General features: G+C 37.2%; 1 protein-coding gene across 1 annotated transcript in view; it reads left to right on the top strand.

The window, feature by feature from the left end:
* Positions 1–19,554, top strand: part of LOC112055268 (potassium voltage-gated channel protein Shaw-like) — a 188,083-nt gene that overhangs the window by 19,110 nt on the left and 149,419 nt on the right. The window contains exon 2 of the mRNA XM_052887287.1: positions 17,862–18,011. Within this exon, the coding sequence (XP_052743247.1) occupies positions 17,862–18,011 (150 nt within the window). The remainder of the gene's footprint in view (positions 1–17,861; positions 18,012–19,554) is intronic.

Genomic DNA, 19,554 nt, shown 5'->3' with positions numbered 1-19,554 from the left:
AGAACTATTAGACATGGTTAATATATTTTATATAACATTTTATTGTTTATACCATAAATAATTTAAAATAAATAGGTTAAGAAATGACATGCATTTTCTACTTTCATTTCTAATTGCTCTGTTGGTAAACAGTACTCAAGAAAGGCTATAGTATACGTAAACAATTTTCATATTTAAGATATCAGTAGCATGAATTGCTCCTTTTTCGCTATTCGCCCCATTATTACTTCTGTTTCAAGGACCTCTAAAATTATCATATACCGTACAATTTGCAAACATACGGATAAACTAAATAAATATGTAAATTAGTAAACACCCCTCCTATTACGTCACCAGTATGTTTACGCGTAACATAAACACCTAGATAGCGAGGAGCAATTTCGCGAATTGGGATAAACAGAGGTAAAATGTTTACAGAGGCTTTTTAGTTACGCGTGTGCGTTGTTTATGACATCTCAAGCCAAAAGGAATATTTTTGTTTACTTGTTTACTTAAAAATTACAAGTTAAAGGTAAAGGCGAGTTGCGAATGTTTAACCATATTGTGGCGGTACATTTTAGCCGGAAAGTGGTAAATACTCGGTCGTTATCAATCCATACACGGCTCACTGCTGAGCTCGAGTCTCCTCTCAGAATGACAGGGGTTAGGCTAATAGTCCACCACGCTGGCCTAATGCGGATTGGCAGACTTCACACACGCAGAGAATTAAGAAATTCTCTGGCATGCAGGTTTCCTCACGATGTTTGAGACACGTGACATTTAATTTCTTAAATTGCACACAACTGAAAAGTTGGAGGTGCAAGACCCGGACCGGATTCGAACCCACACCTTCCGGAATCGGAGCAGAGGTCATATCCACTGGGCTTTTAAAATTTCAATCGAAGTTTATATAATAAAGAGGTAAGATTTGAATTTTCGTTTCTTTGTTGGTTTGTTAACTGTTAAACTACACGATCTATTTTAAAATATATACATCACTACCAGAAAGCTACATTATCACTGAGTAATGTAGGCAATATTTTATCCCAGTATTAATACCTACGGCAACTGAACTTTGCGGATGAAACCGTGAGACGTCCGCTAGCGAGAATGAATAGATTGAACAAGAAATCCCCTTATTTTAAACGCCGATTAGAGAGAGATGAGTTGTTCGATCTTTTAAAGTGAGCTGGTGGTTCTTTAGCTGGTGGGAGGCTTCGGCCGTGGCTAGTAACCACCCTATCGACAAAGACGTACCGCCAAGCGATTTAGCGTTCCGGTACGATGTCGTGTAGAAACCGAAAGGAGTGTGGATTTTCTTCCTCCTCCTAACAAGTTAGCCCGCTTTTATCTTAGATTACGTCATCACTTTCTATCAGGTGAGATTGTAGTCAAGGGCTAACTTGTAAAGAATAAAAAAAAAAGAAGTCGAACAACTCAACTGAAAATATCTTAAAAATCCACAAGATATTACAGCCTGTTTCACCCAGAACTAAAACGACTAGTTCTCATAACAAAGAGGTATATACTAAAACTGTACAAAAAATAATAATATGATCCCGACCGAAATGTTTTCACTTTTTCGAAACGGCCAATGTGGTCAATTTCATTTTCAAAATTAACCAAGTACGCAGAAGATACTATAGTGCACAAGTGTGTGTGTGCAAGCACAGGTGCACTCTCTATTCCCTCACTCTCAAAGTCCGATGGGACGGCAGATTGACACGACCGGTGTGAGATCAGGCGCAGGACCGACGGGTTAACGTGCTCTCGGAGGCACGGGGGTGTACCAACATAGCCGATTTCCCAACTCTAGGCTGTTATTAAGATTTTTCTTGTAAGAAAAATCCCAATAACGTATTTAAAAAAAATATTGTATGTACACCTGTATGTCTAACGTAAAAAACCTAATACCTTTTAAATATTGGATAGAAGCAGGCGTTACTTTGCGGAAGTTCATCATGATTATATAATGATTTATTTATTTTGCTATCATCCGCGAACAGTCGACGAACCCATGCGACAACGTCACCCAGGTCCGACAAAATACTCTCTACGATGATGTAGAGTCAACATCCTGAGGATGCTCCGGTTTCGGGGTGAAGAGAGTATTTTGTCGGACCTGGGTGACGTTGTCGCATGGGTTCGACGGCTTTTCGCGGATGATAGGAAAATAAATAAATCATTATATAACCTAATACCTTCTTCGGCAGTTGGGTAAAAACCCAATTTTCTATTATAATAACATTTGATCTTGAAAGGTAAGCCGGTGTCTTAGAGGCCCGCTAGATAACAATATCTAAGCTTCGTATATCAATGGCCACACAAGATAGTTCCAGAAGCCCTGAATTATAAATGTCAAAGGCCAAGCTTTTATTACATTTTTAACGCACTTTTATTACCTTGTAGTGCGGTATGTTTTTAGTTAGAAAAAGGCTTTTTACGTACACCAATAAGTCCTTATTATTGTGTGTGTATCCTTATTAAGTATTAAATTGCTAATAAGGAGTTATTAAGGAAATAAAGGACTAATAAGAAAGGACTTCAGTAGATTTTATTATATTTAGCGGAACCAAATGGGATAGCAATGAACCAATGAGGTAGACGAGACGCTAAATAGCAAAATAAATTAATTATTCATCTATAGTCTATACTAATATTATAAAGAGGTAATGTTTGTGGTATTGTAAGAGGTAATCTGGATCTACTGAACCGATTTTGAAAATCCTTTTACCAATATATAGCGATGTTACATGTGAGTGTGGCTATATTTTATCTCTGTATTCCCACGGGGACGGAAAATACGCGGCTGAAACTGCATTTTTTCGACTAGTCTTCTAATCTTCTTCTTCTATATTAAATAAAAAGGAAAGATTTGATTGTTTGTTTGTATATTTTGAATAGGCTGTGTAACTACTGAACCGATTTGACAAAATCTTTCTCTTTTTGGCTACTCTATCCCCTTATGAGTCACACAGCGAGCGATGAAACGAGCTATGTTAGGAGTATCTCTGCGTGATCGAATTAAAAATGAGGAGATCAGCAGAAGAACCAAAGTCACCGACATAGCTCAACGAGTTGCGAAACTGAAGTGGCAATAGGCGGGGCATATAGTTCGAAGAGCCGATGGACGTTGGGATCCCAAAGTGCAAAAATGACGACCCCGCACTACTAAGCGCAGTGTTGGTCGACCCCTCACCAGATGGACTGACGACATCAAGCGAGTCGCAGGGATTCGTTGGATGCTGGTGACTCAGTATCGTGATGTTTGGAAGTCCTTACAAAAGGCCTATGTCCGTTTGGAAGTCCCTATGTCCCAAAAGGCCTATGTCCTGCAGTGGACGTCCATCGGCTGATATGATAATGATGATGATCTCCTAATGCTATAGGCTATATTGTAGGAACGCGTAAAACCGCGGCGCGTCGGTTAGCAACCTACAAATTGCCTCACTTCCGACTGCCAACGTACATTGTGCTGACGTCGGTTCCGGTTCAAGCGATCAAGTTTACGTACAACCTGCGGTGAACCACTATTCCGACCATTTTGAACTAATATTTCGACCGCAAACCAAATTGATAGATATTTCTGTTTTAGTCAGCAAATCTGTGCATACGACGCTATAACGAAGACTCCTCTAACAAACACTGTATTGTTGCAGCTTTGCCCATGTTACATTTAGTGTGTGAAATCGGTATAATAGGAGTTGGTCTGTTACGTTAATAAATTATTTTTAATTTTAAACAAAATGATTGTAAAAAAAAATGGGACCACCCTGGAAGTAAACCTTTTTAGACAAAAAAAGAATTTTTAAAATCGGTCCATAAATGACGGAAATATCGCTGGATATACATAAAACATACATACAGCCGAACGTAGAAACTCCTCCTTTTTAGAAGTCGGTTAAAAAATTACATTAATATAAAATTCAACGATATACCCTTTGCAATAAAAAAATGAATTATCAAAATCGGACTACTCTGTAAAAAGTTACGCGTGGTTTTATACTACAATATACAATCAATCAACCTTTAGGTTTGGTATTTTTTTACGTAACAGTGGGAGTTTTTGAAAAATACCGAATTAAAAAATTTTGAATCCTACTAACTGTTACTGTTTAGAGCATTAAATAAATTAAGTATTGTATTCCAACATAATATTTTCTAGTTACTGTAAAGAAATTGCCGTCTTAGAATCTATTGGTTCTTAATAATTTCAATCAAGGAACGATCGCTTTATAAAGGTTTCTTTTATTAGTGCCGGAGTAATTCCCATTGAACGGTTGCAGAATATTGAATTTCTCATAATAGAATAGTCAATGGAAGTTGAGATGAAAGAGAAATTAATTATAACAGAATTATGGTACACCTACCCATGATTTTATTGTAATTAGGTCTATAGCAAAATCTATAGCTATTATATTGAATAGTAGACTAACATACATAGGAGATCAACACAAATTATGCAAACTAATTTAATGGACCTTGAGAAAGAATACATTAAGTAACTTGAGCTAATTTATCTTAATATACAAATAATGTCTACTGGGAATGGTAGCAAGAATACTGGTTGCTTTTCCCTGTTAAGTCACGCTTTGTTTCAAAGAAAACATTAAACAATTTCGCACCTTTGGAATTATAATAATAATAATAATAATAATAATAATACTTTTATTTCAAACTTCAATAGGCTCATAGTTATGTTAGTAAAAATACAATGTGTTAGTAACTTATAAACTACTTAAGTATAGTAATATAACTTATTCTATTTCTAGTACTCGTAATATGTGTGTCACTGCCGCTCCAATCCATTTGACATGGAACAGCAGTAATTCACATATTTACAGTCCAACCTGCTCGCAATCATTGCTAGAATGCTGTTGGTGCCGCCCCGCACCCTGCGCACCAAGGATCCACAACGTTTGCGCATTGTGGCGTAAAAACAGTCAACACGCGCATCCGCGAACATCCCCGATGCGCTACAAAAGCGGGGCAACCCCATCAGCACCCTGAATGCGTTGTTATATTGTACACGCAGAGCGTTATAAGATTTTTGAGAGTATTTGGCCCACAGGCTGCACGTGTAGAAACTAGTGCAGTATGCTCTGAACAACGTAATTTTAACGGCATATGAACACCGCGCAAACCTGCGAGCCAGCATATTTGCTCTTACTGATAACGCTCTCCGTTCTCTCTCGATGTCAGTGTCGTCTCTAAGGTCAGGGGTCAACATGTGTCCGAGGTACTTGACTTTATTCACTCTCTCTAATGCTACGCGATTCAGCGAGATAGGTGGAAGGGTTAGATTTTTAGATGTTTTACCCTCTGCCTCAAAGACCATCACTACACTCTTTTTAGTGTTATAGGCAAGACCATGTTTCCCCACATAAGCCTCACATACAGCTATGAGCTTCCTGAGACCACAGATTGACGCAGTCAACAGCACCATATCATCGGCGTAACTTATGTTATTTAAAGACACTCCATCTATGTAGCAGCCGGTTCTGGTGCTGCTGAGCTCGCCTAGCAAGTCATCCACGTACAGGTTGAATAGCGTAGGTGAGCTTAACCCCCCCTGCCTCACTCCGCACTCCAACCCATACGAGTCTGACAATGCGCCTGCCCACCGGACATTATTGACCTGGTTTCTATACCAATATTTAAAAATGTTGGTAAGTTCTGGTGGTAGTTTTGCTTCCTCCATCTTTCGCCATAGGATGTCATAAGAAACCAGGTCAAATGCTTTAGACAAGTCCAGAAAACAGGCGTAAATCTGAGTCTCTCTACCTCTTGGCATAGTATGTGACAGCATGCTTCAGCCCCAAAACAGCACTCTCAGTAGACAAACCATGTCGGAAACCAAATTGGTTGTCGTGTGGTCTAAAGAAATTATTTAAGTGAGAGTTAAGCATGCTGTCAAATACCTTCGCGATGACAGTAGCCAATGAGATGGGCCTATAGTTGGTTTTATCGGATAAGTCCCCGGTTTTGTTTTTCACTATAGGCACAACTATAGTACGCATCATCTCACTGGGCATGTAGCTGTGGCTAATACAAATGTTGTACAACATGGCCAAGACCCTCGGTAGATGTGGCCCAGCATGTTGTAGATGCTCGATGCTAAGACCATCATGGCCCGGGGATTTACCTCTGGTCATATGCTTGATAGTGCTTTCAATTTCTTTATACTTGAATTGTATCCCCACCACCCTGTCAGTCTCAACATCAGGCATCAAATGAGAGGGCCCCAATGGCGATTTTACAAAAAAGTGGTCCTTGAAAACATTGGAAATCGTTTCAGGGTCGCTCACGCCGCTGACGCTCACGGGTATAGAAGGCTTAGCATTTATTTTATTTGTATGCTTCCAAAAACCCCTAAAGTCATTTTTAGAATGATGTGAGGCCAGAATGTCCATTTTTATCTGTTCTTGGTGGTTTTGACACCATTTTAAACGTGCTTTGAAAATTCTTCTGGCCTCAGTCATCTCCGTATAAAACGGCCCACCAGCTGGTTTACCGTAAGATACCCACAACAAAAATTTTTGTCTTGCCTTCCCGTGTGCTTCAGCTACATGCTTATTCCAGCCTATCACTTTGTTTTTAATTTTCCTCTTTCTTGGCTTTCTACTCATTACAGACGCTTCTCGAAGGGCCTGGACGATGTCGCTGTACAACTTTGTAATAGCAACCCTATGTTCTGGATTACTACAAGTACGATCACAGCAATCACAAAGCTCGTGTGGAAAGTCTATTAGTCTTAACCTAGTATGACATTCTCTCTGGTATGTGTATATCTGCTCTTGATTTCTGTCCCCCCATGTGACTTCATTCAGCGAGGTGTTAATAGCAGGTTTCTTTGGTATTAACCCATTTAAGTTGCATTCCACAACCAGAGGGAAATGGTCAGACCACAACACATCATACAACACATAAACATTTTGTACGCAAGCTAAAACGGATTTAGTCACAACGCAATGGTCAAGCCACCGCTTGGAGCCATGAACTTCGCTCACAAACGTGTATGTATCAGACATCAAACCTAACATATCCGTATCAATACAAGTCCATTCTTGCTCTATACAGAACTGAGAAAGTTCGCTATAAAACATTTCAGTTGGATGTGCATTATAGTCCCCTAATATATACACACAACTTTCACTATGAGTGTCAATAATCGCACTTACCGAGCTTAGTGTATCAGTAAAATCCGTTAAATTTGCCACTGAATCCGTAGGCATGTAAAATGATAATTATAGAGACCTAATCCAAAATTTTTAGATTTTGACTTTTAGTCATAGAATGACTTACAATGAACATACCCACCGTCTGTTATTAAAACATGGGCGTATTTTCGTGTAAAAGGAGGGATTAGTTCTCTATCATGACAACCCTTTCCCTGGCATGCATTTTGTTTGAAAGCGACGCAAACAGTAGTGACCCGTCAGTATTTCGAGATGTTGTGCTGCGTGTACATAAATATGAATTGGTTATTCATGTCCGTATTGCGTCTAAATAATACATTACATACAATAAAATAAGGTAAGTAAGTGTAATCTTTTTCATTAACGTAAAGACCTGATGCGTGTTGGGTCTAACTATTTTTAGACAAACTTTTTATTAAATATAAAAATGATATTTAATTAGGCGACATTTTCGTGTCTAAAAAGAGTTAGACCCAACACGCTGTAATAAACAGACTTATTACAAAATGACACGCGGTTTTGTCTAAATTTTCAGAATTACTGAGACTTAACCAAAAAACGGTCTTTTTAAAAATATGTGTATTTAGTCAAACAAAGACCTAAATGGCTATAATTAAAATATATAATACAAATATTTAATAATGATTATTTTCTGATTTTCTATATGCGCTCTTTCCCCCCCTTTTTTACAGTAAATACAACGACAATTCTGTGAGATTTGAATATCGGCTTAGGGGGTAATTCTCCGTGGTTAACACAAATGAACAAGACCCACCTATATAGATAAATAGATAATGATAATGGCATCACCATTAACAGGTCTACAGGTTTTACCTTTTTTTATTCTTTACAAGTCTTTGCTGGTAGGGTGGTAACTAGCCATGGCCGAGGTCTCCCACCAGCCATACCTGGACCAACTAAGAAAACCTCAATCGGCCCAGCCGGGTATCTAACCTCTGTCTTGAAAACCCACTGCACCACTGCGTCACGGAGGCGGTCGAATTTTTTTTCGGTTACACCGTCATTAGTTGAAATATGTCTATTTTTCTTCACGAGATTATCTCGTTGGTTGCAAGTTAGCGCCACAGGCATACACCTAAGGCACGGTTCCGCACAACCTTGACCGAGGCATGCCTGATTGTGAGACTGTCCCACTTTCCTTATTAAATGAGAAATGGTGGATTATGTTTCGGACATAAAGGCCTTTCGACCTAGTGGTTTCTTAACCACAAATTGCATTCGCTTGAGAGGAAATTGCTTGTGGTTTTAATTACTCGAGACTAAAAAGGTGATGATCTGCATCTACAGTGCGTTTGTAGCCGACTTGACTTTTGACGGCCTCCGTGGCGCAGTGGACTTATGAGACGGAGGTCCTGGGTTCGATTGAGGTTTTTTTAATTAGTCTGGCTGGTGGGAGGTTTTGACCGTTTTTTAAAGAATAAAAAAAAAACATAAATGGTGCTTTTATGTACTAGACCCAATTTTTTAAACAAACTAAAAAACGGTTGGAAATGAAATGCACTACTACAACAGGTTACTTAAATATTGTTTAATTGTGATAAATGAAAAAACTGAGTATGTTTGTTTTGGGCTCATCTCGGACAAAGACGCATTTGTTACCCTCGTAACATTAAATTAAATTATAGTATATTAAATTTTAAGTTTTAAAATTATTATATTTATATCACTCTTATAACATTATCTGACGTTACCTGACGTGAAAGTGTAAACTTTGCCTGATAAATAAATTTTGACTTACAAGGTACTGTGAAGACGCGCTAAAAGCACGCTCCCTTCCACCCGCGCAGCAAGTAGCATGCTCATAAATCGCACAACTGTTGATTCTTGAGCAAGCTCGAAATAAGCATGCTCATTATTAGCAATGTTGCGATACACATGCTAATAAGTAGCAACTGCTAAATAGTAGCATGCTTTTGTGCTTGAAATGAGCATGTGTAACAGTAGCTTTACTTTGACATTTATATGCATTATGCATGTTTGTTTATTATACTTATAATCCGGTTTGTTGTAACCCAGTCGCAATTCACTTAGCTTGGCGAACCTTTGAAAAACACTAATAAAGATCAAACTTACCATCTCTGACCATAAAAACGGCATTTTAAGGTAAATACCTATATAGACAGTTCCTAAGAGAATTCAAGCAATACACGATTTGAACGAAATGTAACAGTAGTCACTCTAGTTACTGACCCTCTTTTTGTTGACACATCCTGTTCTCGTAAAGTTAACACTCTAGGGAAATTGAAAAGGACAATAAAATACAAACAAATAGTACCTAATGCTTGAAGGCCTAGTCTGACGGCCTATATGGCCCACTAAAAGGCTTAAAATTTCCATCTCCTGTAAGAAAAAGAATTTGAGCTTAGACTAGACCCACCACGTTATTCCAATGTGGATTGACGGGTCATAGTTTAATAATGTTGTCATATATTGTGTTTGATCCTGTGACGTCACTATTTTTGTTTTACAAATCCTACGGACATCGCTCTTCTCTGTGTTATAGGGAAGGTAATAAATCTACATATTATATTCAAAATTGCAGCAAAATCGATTCAGTAGTTGCAGTGTGCAGTTCATAGATGCAAAAATACATTGTCTACCCTGATGACTCATTAGGAACCTGTGTCGGAGAAGAAATTTTCCATTTTGTAGGTATTTCATTACCTATTCTTATTATTCCTATTGATATTGACTGATATTGATTGCCGTAATAGCCCAGTGTGGTTCACAGAGGGTGTGGGTTCGAATCCGGTCCGGGACATGCACCTCCAACTTTTTAGTTGTGTGCATTTTAAGAAATTAAATATCACGTGTCTCAATCGGTGAAGGAAAACATCGTGAGGAAACCTGCATACCAGAGAATTATCTTAATTCTCTGCGTGTGTGAAGTCTGCCAATCCGCATTGGGCCAGCGTGGTGGACTATTGGCCTAACCCCTCTCATTCTGCGAGGAGACTCGAGCTCAGCAGTGAGCCGAATATGGGTTGATGACGACGACCCTATTGAAAACCTTGTGACGCCACTGAGGGGTACCTGAGTCTAACCAAGATACACATCAATTTTATATCTACAAACGCTAAGAGCGGCACCGCTCAGTAGTTTATGCGTCACAAGGAAGGACACACGCATGTTTGGATTTTTTTTCTAAGTTTATTGTTTATTATGATTTTGGTTGTAAAAATCAAGTACCAACCTATTTTTATTAGTAATATAATAAAATGTTTACTTATTAAATTTTAATTGTAAATTTTAAATTGTAAAGATGTAAATTTTAAATGGTGAAATTGTCATTTGAATCATTAAATCCTTGCATGCAAAATTGGCAAGATACATTTACCATCTACATCTACCGACCCCCTGTATATATATAATGCATGTATCTACAAATAAATAAATTGATTGATTGATTGATTGATAGATGTTATTGATATAGACTCCCTCATAACATTAGTCCAAGAATGGCACCATAGTCCAACGCTGCTACGGCGCTGCTGAGACATAACGACGTTGCGGCGCCGCAACGCTCCTGTGCCCGCTGATACGGTGAAATATTTGCTTTGCGGCGCCGCACCGCTCGTGTGCCATCAGAACTATACAATGTATGGAAATGACATTCGTTATCGATAGGTCACGTGATCAACCTGTCAGTGTCAACCGGTTATGTCAATCCCATACATTTATGAGTTATCGAAGCGTTAGTGATTGTAGATAGAGAATTAACGTGTAACTTGACTCCAGGCCTTGTACAGTTAAAAACAATTGTATATTTTGTAACGGTCCTTTGAATATAGTTTTCTTTCGGGAAATATCAATTACATAAATTATTATCTTGGGAAATCAGATAGATCAGGCGTTAATCAATCCGATGGAATAAGAGGCGTAAATAAATCATCATTTCTGTTGTTATATCGTTTTGATTGATTCTTCGTGATTGGATTATTTCTTCCCTTGGGCTGGAATTTAATACGAGTTAGTAATAAATTAATAATATTCGATTTAGCTATCCAATCCAAGTTCGCACATTCCAGTGTTGGTTGAACCCCCTAAGTGTACTGAAGTGTTACAGAAGGTGGGAGAAGTAAAATAATATTTTCACTGTACACAAATTTATTCGATAACAATTTCAGCATAGCTTCCGCTATAATGTTAATATTACACGCTGATGGTAGTATATCAATGAATCTGCTAAACAACCCTCTATTTTATAATATTTGCAAAGTTAGTGTCTACTGTTGGTAGCACGAATATGTTAACAATACAAGTACGTTTTAATAATAGTTCCGGAGTATTATTATACAAACCAAACGTTATAATTCTATCTAAAACACATTAATAATTAAAAGATATTCATAACGATCGTAAAATAATATTAAAATATCGAAACACAAAGTTGAGAAATTAAATACAAACTAAATCATAACGTGACGTCATAGTTGTCAAGAGTAAAATAACCAATGATGAATTTATATCATGTAAAATAAATAATTATATTTATATCAATAATTAATAATAACCTCTCCACTGTTCGGATTGATAATCATTGTTACTTAATTAAATTTAACTATAATAACCGGAAGTCATAAAAGTATGAAATGAAAGGACGCTACTATACGCTAGGCGGCGACACTTATCTATACGAAATAGGCGGGAAGCAGGTACTATTTGTAACATTCGGCCATCCTGAAGAAGCCGTGTCCCACGGCGTTCTGGTAACACTCTGGTATCTCCCACTGCACCATCATTTATCTGGAAAGAACAGGATCCAGCAGTAATTTGAAACTGACAAGGTTTTGATCAATATACATAATCGAAGTGCTATCATAAAGCCTAATTCGTTTCTGGTAATTATGTTCATGGGTCACTTAGACTTCAAACCCAAACAATAAGTATATTGTGCTATCTATATGAAAGAAATTCAGAAATTATGATAAAACATAAACATCGCTATTAGTACTTCCAGACAGGTACCTAATCTGGAAATACTTATTTTACTATAAAATCACATATTTGAATTTTATCTGCATATTAGTTACTAGGCCATTCCGACTTCAATAAATATGAATCACTAAGATAACTTGATTAATCAAAATAACTCGGACCAATTCAAAATCAAAATCAAAATCTAAAATCATTTATTTCAAGTAGGCTCAGTTTACAAGCACTTTTGACACGAATGTAGACTATATGTAAAGATTCTACCACCGGTTCGGAAGGCAGCTTCTGCTGAGAAGATACCGGCAAGAAACTCAACAGTTGCTCTTTTGAAAAAGTCATAGAGTATTATAATTTACAATTGATAACAATTACAATTTCTTATAGTTTTATTTCCTGTGTGAAGGTGGAAAAGCTGACCCCAATGGCCTCCAAGCGCTTTTATCTTTATAGGAACTCATCAATGTTGTAGTAACCTCGACTAAGTAAATGTTTTTTAACACATTGCTTAAAGCTATGCATTGGCAGGTCCATCACAGTCTTGGGGATCTTGTTATAGAAGAGTACACCCAAACCTACAATAGATTTTTTTACTCTTTGGAGACGATATGCAGAAATAACTAGCTTATGCACGTGTCTAGTAAGACGTGGGTTTAAATCTCCTTTTCGTTTGGAATTCGTTCGTTCAATTTAGGTAAGCACACAAATACTTAGGTATTTCACACAGACAAAAACGTGTGTCACACAGACCCATGTCACACAGACGCAGGTCACACAGACGCAGGTCACACAGACGTAGGTCACACAGACGCAGGTCACACAGACGCAGGTCACACAGACGCAGGTCACACAGACGCAGGTCACACAGACACAGGTCACACAGACGCAGGTCACACACACTTAGGTCACAAAGTCGTATATCATACAGACATATAGTAAAAGGTAAGCCATAGTGGAATATATAGATATAGACAGACGTGAGTCGCATAGAAGTGAATCACTGACGAGTGCCACATAAGACAGAAGTCACGTAGAAGTAAACCAAGAGGAACCGAATCACATATATCGCCACTTATGCATAAGTCACATAGAGAGAATCTTACAATAATATTGTTTCAATTGTGCGTTTTTTTTTTATTTAGAACTGTGAAAATCAATGTTAATTCTCGACTACCGTATATGAGGACATCTGTAACTTCATTTTCCTCCCTATCTACCAGAACAATCTGCAAATACGTAGAACTATTAATCTTGTTAATATTACAAGAATATAATTTAATATCTGTACTTATTCACTACCACATTCTATCAATAGACGAACTTTGAATTGAATTAATTGAATCTGTAAACTGCATCCCATAAGGTCTTAGCCCGCATACATTATAGTACAAATTTTATACGTATCGACCTATCTCATGTTACGCTTTAGAAATCTCTTATGATTAGATTTTAGTATATAAGTACATTTATATTGTAGTTTTCCCAAAAAACATATGTTTCCAAAATCAGTAATTCTGTGTATATCTATAATAATAATATGTGGGTACGAAACACCATTTTCATTACAGACATATTTTTGTTGATATTATTATATAGCTATTGTTCCGTTTATTGTGTAGGTCTTGCTCTTGTACCTACATTAGGTGGCTGTAGTTCGCGGGTTGGACAAACTGACATTCAAACATTTTTATGACTGAACATTATGATGAGCTTACTGGAATAAGGAGTATTAATTCCTCGTGTGATATAGAAAAGTGTATCGTCTCACGTTTTTCCACTATCGGACATAATAACTACTATTTACTCGAGCCATCTCATCTCATGATCGTTTAAATTTACACACACCTGACCATTAGCATACATAAAGTTCTATAGCATTCAATATAACCCTGATTTACCATTCTTCAACAAACTGTTAAATTACGGGTAGTGGAAGCTTTACTCCATTATTATAAAGTAACTAGCTGACCCAACCTTTTAAACCCCAACCAAAAATGTTGCTTTGCTTTAGAAGTTTTACTACTAACCACCCTTATCGTTTAAGGGTATCAAAAATGTATAATAACCTTTTCTCGGACCTACCTAATATTATCTACAAATAAAACTTAATCAGAACCGGTCAAACTATTTTGGAGGATTATAGCAACTAATCATATTATGATAATTTTATATGTAAAGCTAATCCAAATGATATTATTTATTTACCCATTAACTTTTAATCTTTTGATAGTATATAGTGAACTGAAAATTGTAACAGGAATACCCTGACTAAAACACATTTTGTAAGAATAATCAATTGATACAGTTAGCACCATAGTATAAATGGTTCCCTAGTATTTACAAAAGGCCCCTTAATGATGTAGACACATATAATATTCAAATAAATAATTAGAACTCCCTTTAACTTTAGGCATACGATAACTTTCCATAAGCGCATGGTACACAATACTGCATGTATTTTTTTTAATATAAGAAAAAGTAAATCTTTATATTTTTTTTCACTTATTTAAAACCTGTGGTATCAAGTACTTAAATATGATATTTTTGCAACTACTACTAATTGTTAAGTTTTAGCTTAATTAATCGGTCTCAGTATAGTTTTCTTATTTAAGCAGTTATTTTAACTAATATAATAGTTTTGCGTATAGGTGCGATGAAAGTTGTAATTTTCGTATTGAATTTGAAACTAGATGGCCCTGAGCTACAGTAAAATGCGGTAACTTTGGTGTGTTACTTAACCTAAACTAAATGTTGAATTGTGATTAAGGGCTCTTATGTTCAGGGTATAATGCTTATCATTTCTCATCGCGAAAAGAAGACGACTCTGTTCAGTTAGAGTTAGCCGTATACCACTGTATTCTAATTAGAGAGCCAGCTTGAATTGTCAATTTTCTTTCTTTCCTGGCTTATAAGTATCTTATTTGTGAACCGAAATCCTGAATAGCTAGCCACCCTTAAGCTAGGAGTAAACGAGGTAATAAATTATATTAGAACTAAAATAGCCCGTTGAGCAATTGATAAGTACAGACAAACCCTAAGAGCAGATTTTATTATTTATCAAATCTACATCAGCTAAATCCTCGAATTATATGATAGAACTCTTTTGATATCGGTATATGTTAATTTGGTTGTTTTAGGTAACATGGCGTTATGAACAGGATATTATTTATTTTTACTTGGCAGTTGGATGGATCTAAACATAAAAAGGTTTTTTCTAATATTTGATATATTATATGCTGTTTTTTTTTACTGTTTGTGAAAGAGCTCTATTCACTTATCAACTTCGCCAAGGAGAGCTATAATTTACCCAATTAGCTAAACAGAACTTTGTACAAAATGCCTGTTTACTTTTTATTATTACTCAAACAAATCAATAAAATGTAGCTTTGGTAAGAAGTCATACATTTAAAATAAATCAACTAAGGTTATAAACAGTTTTCTTGCTAGAAACTATTATACGACTGCAAGACTTTTGTACAGGACAAGATTACTAATAGGTATTTGAATCAGTGAATAGTTGTACCAGCAACTTGATCATTTACTGCCTTCTATAAAATGTATAACAGTATAATAATCATTACAAACTCTAACTTTCACGTATCACTACTTGAACACATCACGAGTACTTTATCCATATACCTGCATGTCTCGTCACATAGACATATGTAACCTATACCTACTACTCCACTCTAATATTTAGAGACCTCACCTCCAAAACTTTTCATAACAATGGGCGATTTTTACTATTTTTCTGGCAGTATACGCAATTTACTTGTCGTACCAATGTATTATGTAATTTTATATGCACGCGGCACACCAATGGCGAGGCGTTTGTATAAGCGCAAAAAAAAAGTTTACGATATAAAAGTATACATAGCTGGACTAACCTGGACTGTATGTGTTTGCTGCCGCGGAGTTTACGATGTCGCAGCAACCCAGCAAATGGCTCGGCGCGGCGGCGCGGCGGCGCGGCGACTAGAGGCTCGTGCTCCCGCAGGTGTAGCAGGGCCCCAGTCCAGAGGGCTGAAGCGTAGGAGAGGCGCCATACACTGCAAGTTTTCTACATGTTCGCTGCCGCATTGACGATGCTTCTGTCTTCTTAGTTGCTTCTTTCTTGTTCAGATGAAAACCCAAAGAGTTAATCAGACGTTTTGAGGCTGGAAGGCATTTGAACGTAGCTCCATCAGAAGGCTTTTGATGATAGACGATAAAGCGTCTTCTCCAATAATGTTGCACTTCTCGAAGTCTTCCTTAATCCTTTGCTCTTACCGACATGACATCAAATTTTTCAACAAAGTCGACTAGTCGTAGAATGCTGTATCCGGACACGCTTGTATGACGATATTGTAGTCTTCGAAGTCTTTGTACCAGCGTTCATCAGGGTATTGTAGACGAAGCTTGATTACAAACTTCTTTGAGTTTCAATTCTGTGCGTCACATGTAGTTGATTTCTTGGTAAGGGCGTGGTGTAGAAGAAGAAAAAAAAAAATTCCGTTTTTGCTTTCTTCGATTCTTCTTCTTGCCAAGACCCGTAGCGTAGGATCCCAACAGTTTTATGCCCACTTCTGAGATGTTACAGAAGGTGGGAGAAGTAAAATAATATTTTCACTGTACACAAATTTATTCGATAACAATTTCAGCATAGCTTCCGCTATAATGTTAATATTACACGCTGATGGTAGTATATCAATGAATCTGCTAAACAACCCTCTATTTTATAATATTTGCAAAGTTAGTGTCTACTGTTGGTAGCACGAATATGTTAACAATACAAGTACGTTTTAATAATAGTTCCGGAGTATTATTATACAAACCAAACGTTATAATTCTATCTAAAACACATTAATAATTAAAAGATATTCATAACGATCGTAAAATAATATTAAAATATCGAAACACAAAGTTGAGAAATTAAATACAAACTAAATCATAACGTGACGTCATAGTTGTCAAGAGTAAAATAACCAATGATGAATTTATATCATGTAAAATAAATAATTATATTTATATCAATAATTAATAATAACCTCTCCACTGTTCGGATTGATAATCATTGTTACTTAATTAAATTTAACTATAATAACCGGAAGTCATAAAAGTATGAAATGAAAGGACGCTACTATACGCTAGGCGGCGACACTTATCTATACGAAATAGGCGGGAAGCAGGTACTATTTGTAACAGAAGACATTAAGGGGGTTACAGGGAGCCGGTGGATGCATGGGGTTAAGGACTGTTGTGTTTGGAAGTCCTTACAAGAGGATGTCTAGCAGTGGACGTCCATTTGCTGTAATATTAACAATGTTAATTAACATTCCCTCAATAAATGCCTAATTTCAACATGAGACTACCTTCCATAACAAAAATTTAGTTTAAAAAAGCATTATCGAGATTAGAAGAAGATTAACTTTATTCCTAGGTTTTACTCTATACTGACTTGTTTAATATTCGACTCACTTTTGAGCATGGGTTTCCTCTCAGAACGAGAAAGGTTATGTTATAGTCGACCACGCTGCCCAGTGCGGGTTGGCAGAGTTCACGAACGTAGAGAGGGAGAAAATTCTCATATGTGCAGGTTTCCTCACTATGTTTTCCACACTTAAAATGTACATAACTGAGAAGTTGGAGGTGCATGCCCCTAAACGGATTTGAACCTACGCCCTCCGAATCAAAGGTAGAGGTCATATCCACTGAGTCACGGCTATACAATATATACAATTTCTTTTTCAGATACGAAACCTACAAGGCGACTTTAAAAAAAATCCCCGCGACGCGACTGTCGCGGCTGACGGAGGCTCTCGCTAATTACGACCCCGTGCTCAACGAGTACTTCTTCGACAGGCACCCGGGCGTCTTCGCGCAGGTCCTCAACTACTACAGGTAACTTCTTGTTCTGGCGGGGTTTCGAAGGAACTCCAAAAACCGGCCCATAGCTAGCCTAAATGTTCTATCGAAGCAAGGGTTTTCGGCAGCTTGCGTTTCACAGCGTGCCGACTTGCCTCAATTAATAATTACGACAGCTTAATAACAAGAAAAATAATGAGTAACCCGTTAACGGTACAGGCCTGCCGCGGCGATTGTCGCCAGCCGAAGGCGACCAAGGGGATGTAATTTGGTGTAGGTGGGGAAAAGTACAGTCACCCGTCGGTCTCCCTAGTACAGGCTCGCCGGAACCGGTGGACCCCGGCAAATACCACGCATTAATGTTGACAGGCAACAACACGCTCCAAAATCACTGCAGGTGCCGATCAAACTACACTTAGTCTGACTATTCAAACAGTCTGATATTACAAAAGCACACGGCACAAGGCTAATCAAATAACATCACAAAGCGGCCCAAATCGCGACCCGAAACAACAAAAATTCGGCCAACTCGCGCGGACGGCGACTCGCGTGAATTCTTCTCAACTACTACAAGGAAACTCCTTAACTAAAGAACATTTCAAATACAGTTGACGGAGGCGTTCGCCAAGGTATTTCGATAAGCACATCACAAACAACATTACACAGAGAAAAATAAGCTATTTAAATGAGTTGTTTACGTAAGGAGGTTGCAAACTACTACTTACTACAGGTGCAGTATACGTAAATACGTAAAAATTGTAATTTAATTGTTATCAAATGTAAATTATAATACTGTATGACTTTTTCAAAAGAGCAACTGTTGAGTTTCTTGCCGGTATCTTCTCAGCAGAACCTGCCTTCCGAACCGGTGGTAGAATCTTTACAAATAGTCAACTGACGTGTCAAAAGTGCTTGTAAACTGAGCCTACTTGAAATAAATGAATTTTGAATTTGAATTGAACTTTGCTAACTTAAATTAAAAAAAAAATGTTTTTTTACAAAGAAATCCCAACAACTAAAGACAGAGTGGCGGATAATTCAGATACTTCTACAATTATTGAGAAAACTTCGCCGTTTTTGGCACCATTTCTCTCGGAGACGTGAATATTTTCCGCAAGTTTCTCTCGCACACAAATCTACTTAAGTTCCTCTCACATTTGCGCTACGTTGGTAATTTGTCAGACAAATATTGTATTTGAAGCCATGATAGAATTGATCTGACGATTATATGTGGAGTTATGAATTTTGATTTCTGATCTGTATTAAAATGGAAACAATGGAAGCTAACATTTAGTTATTATTTGCGAAAGCTTCAATTAAATGTTTTGAGTTAACATTTCCCGGAGTTATTCCAGTTTCGGGATTGTATTGACATATTTGTCAGGTTTTCGTGGAAAACTACCTAAATGTTTTTCCATGAAACATCTGAAATGGATGTTTTGCAAAAATACGTAAATACATTCTGTTCAATTTGGAAACTTGAAATATAAAGTAATTAAGCAAATCTATACTTATAATAAATCTGTAGAGAGGTCAATTCTGTACATGAAATATATTTCCAAAATAACTATCAGGGGGT

This window comes from Bicyclus anynana, chromosome 19, assembly GCF_947172395.1.
Source record: "Bicyclus anynana chromosome 19, ilBicAnyn1.1, whole genome shotgun sequence".
NCBI classification, from domain to species: Eukaryota; Metazoa; Arthropoda; class Insecta; order Lepidoptera; family Nymphalidae; genus Bicyclus; species Bicyclus anynana.
This window is presented reverse-complemented; position numbering and strand designations above follow the sequence as displayed.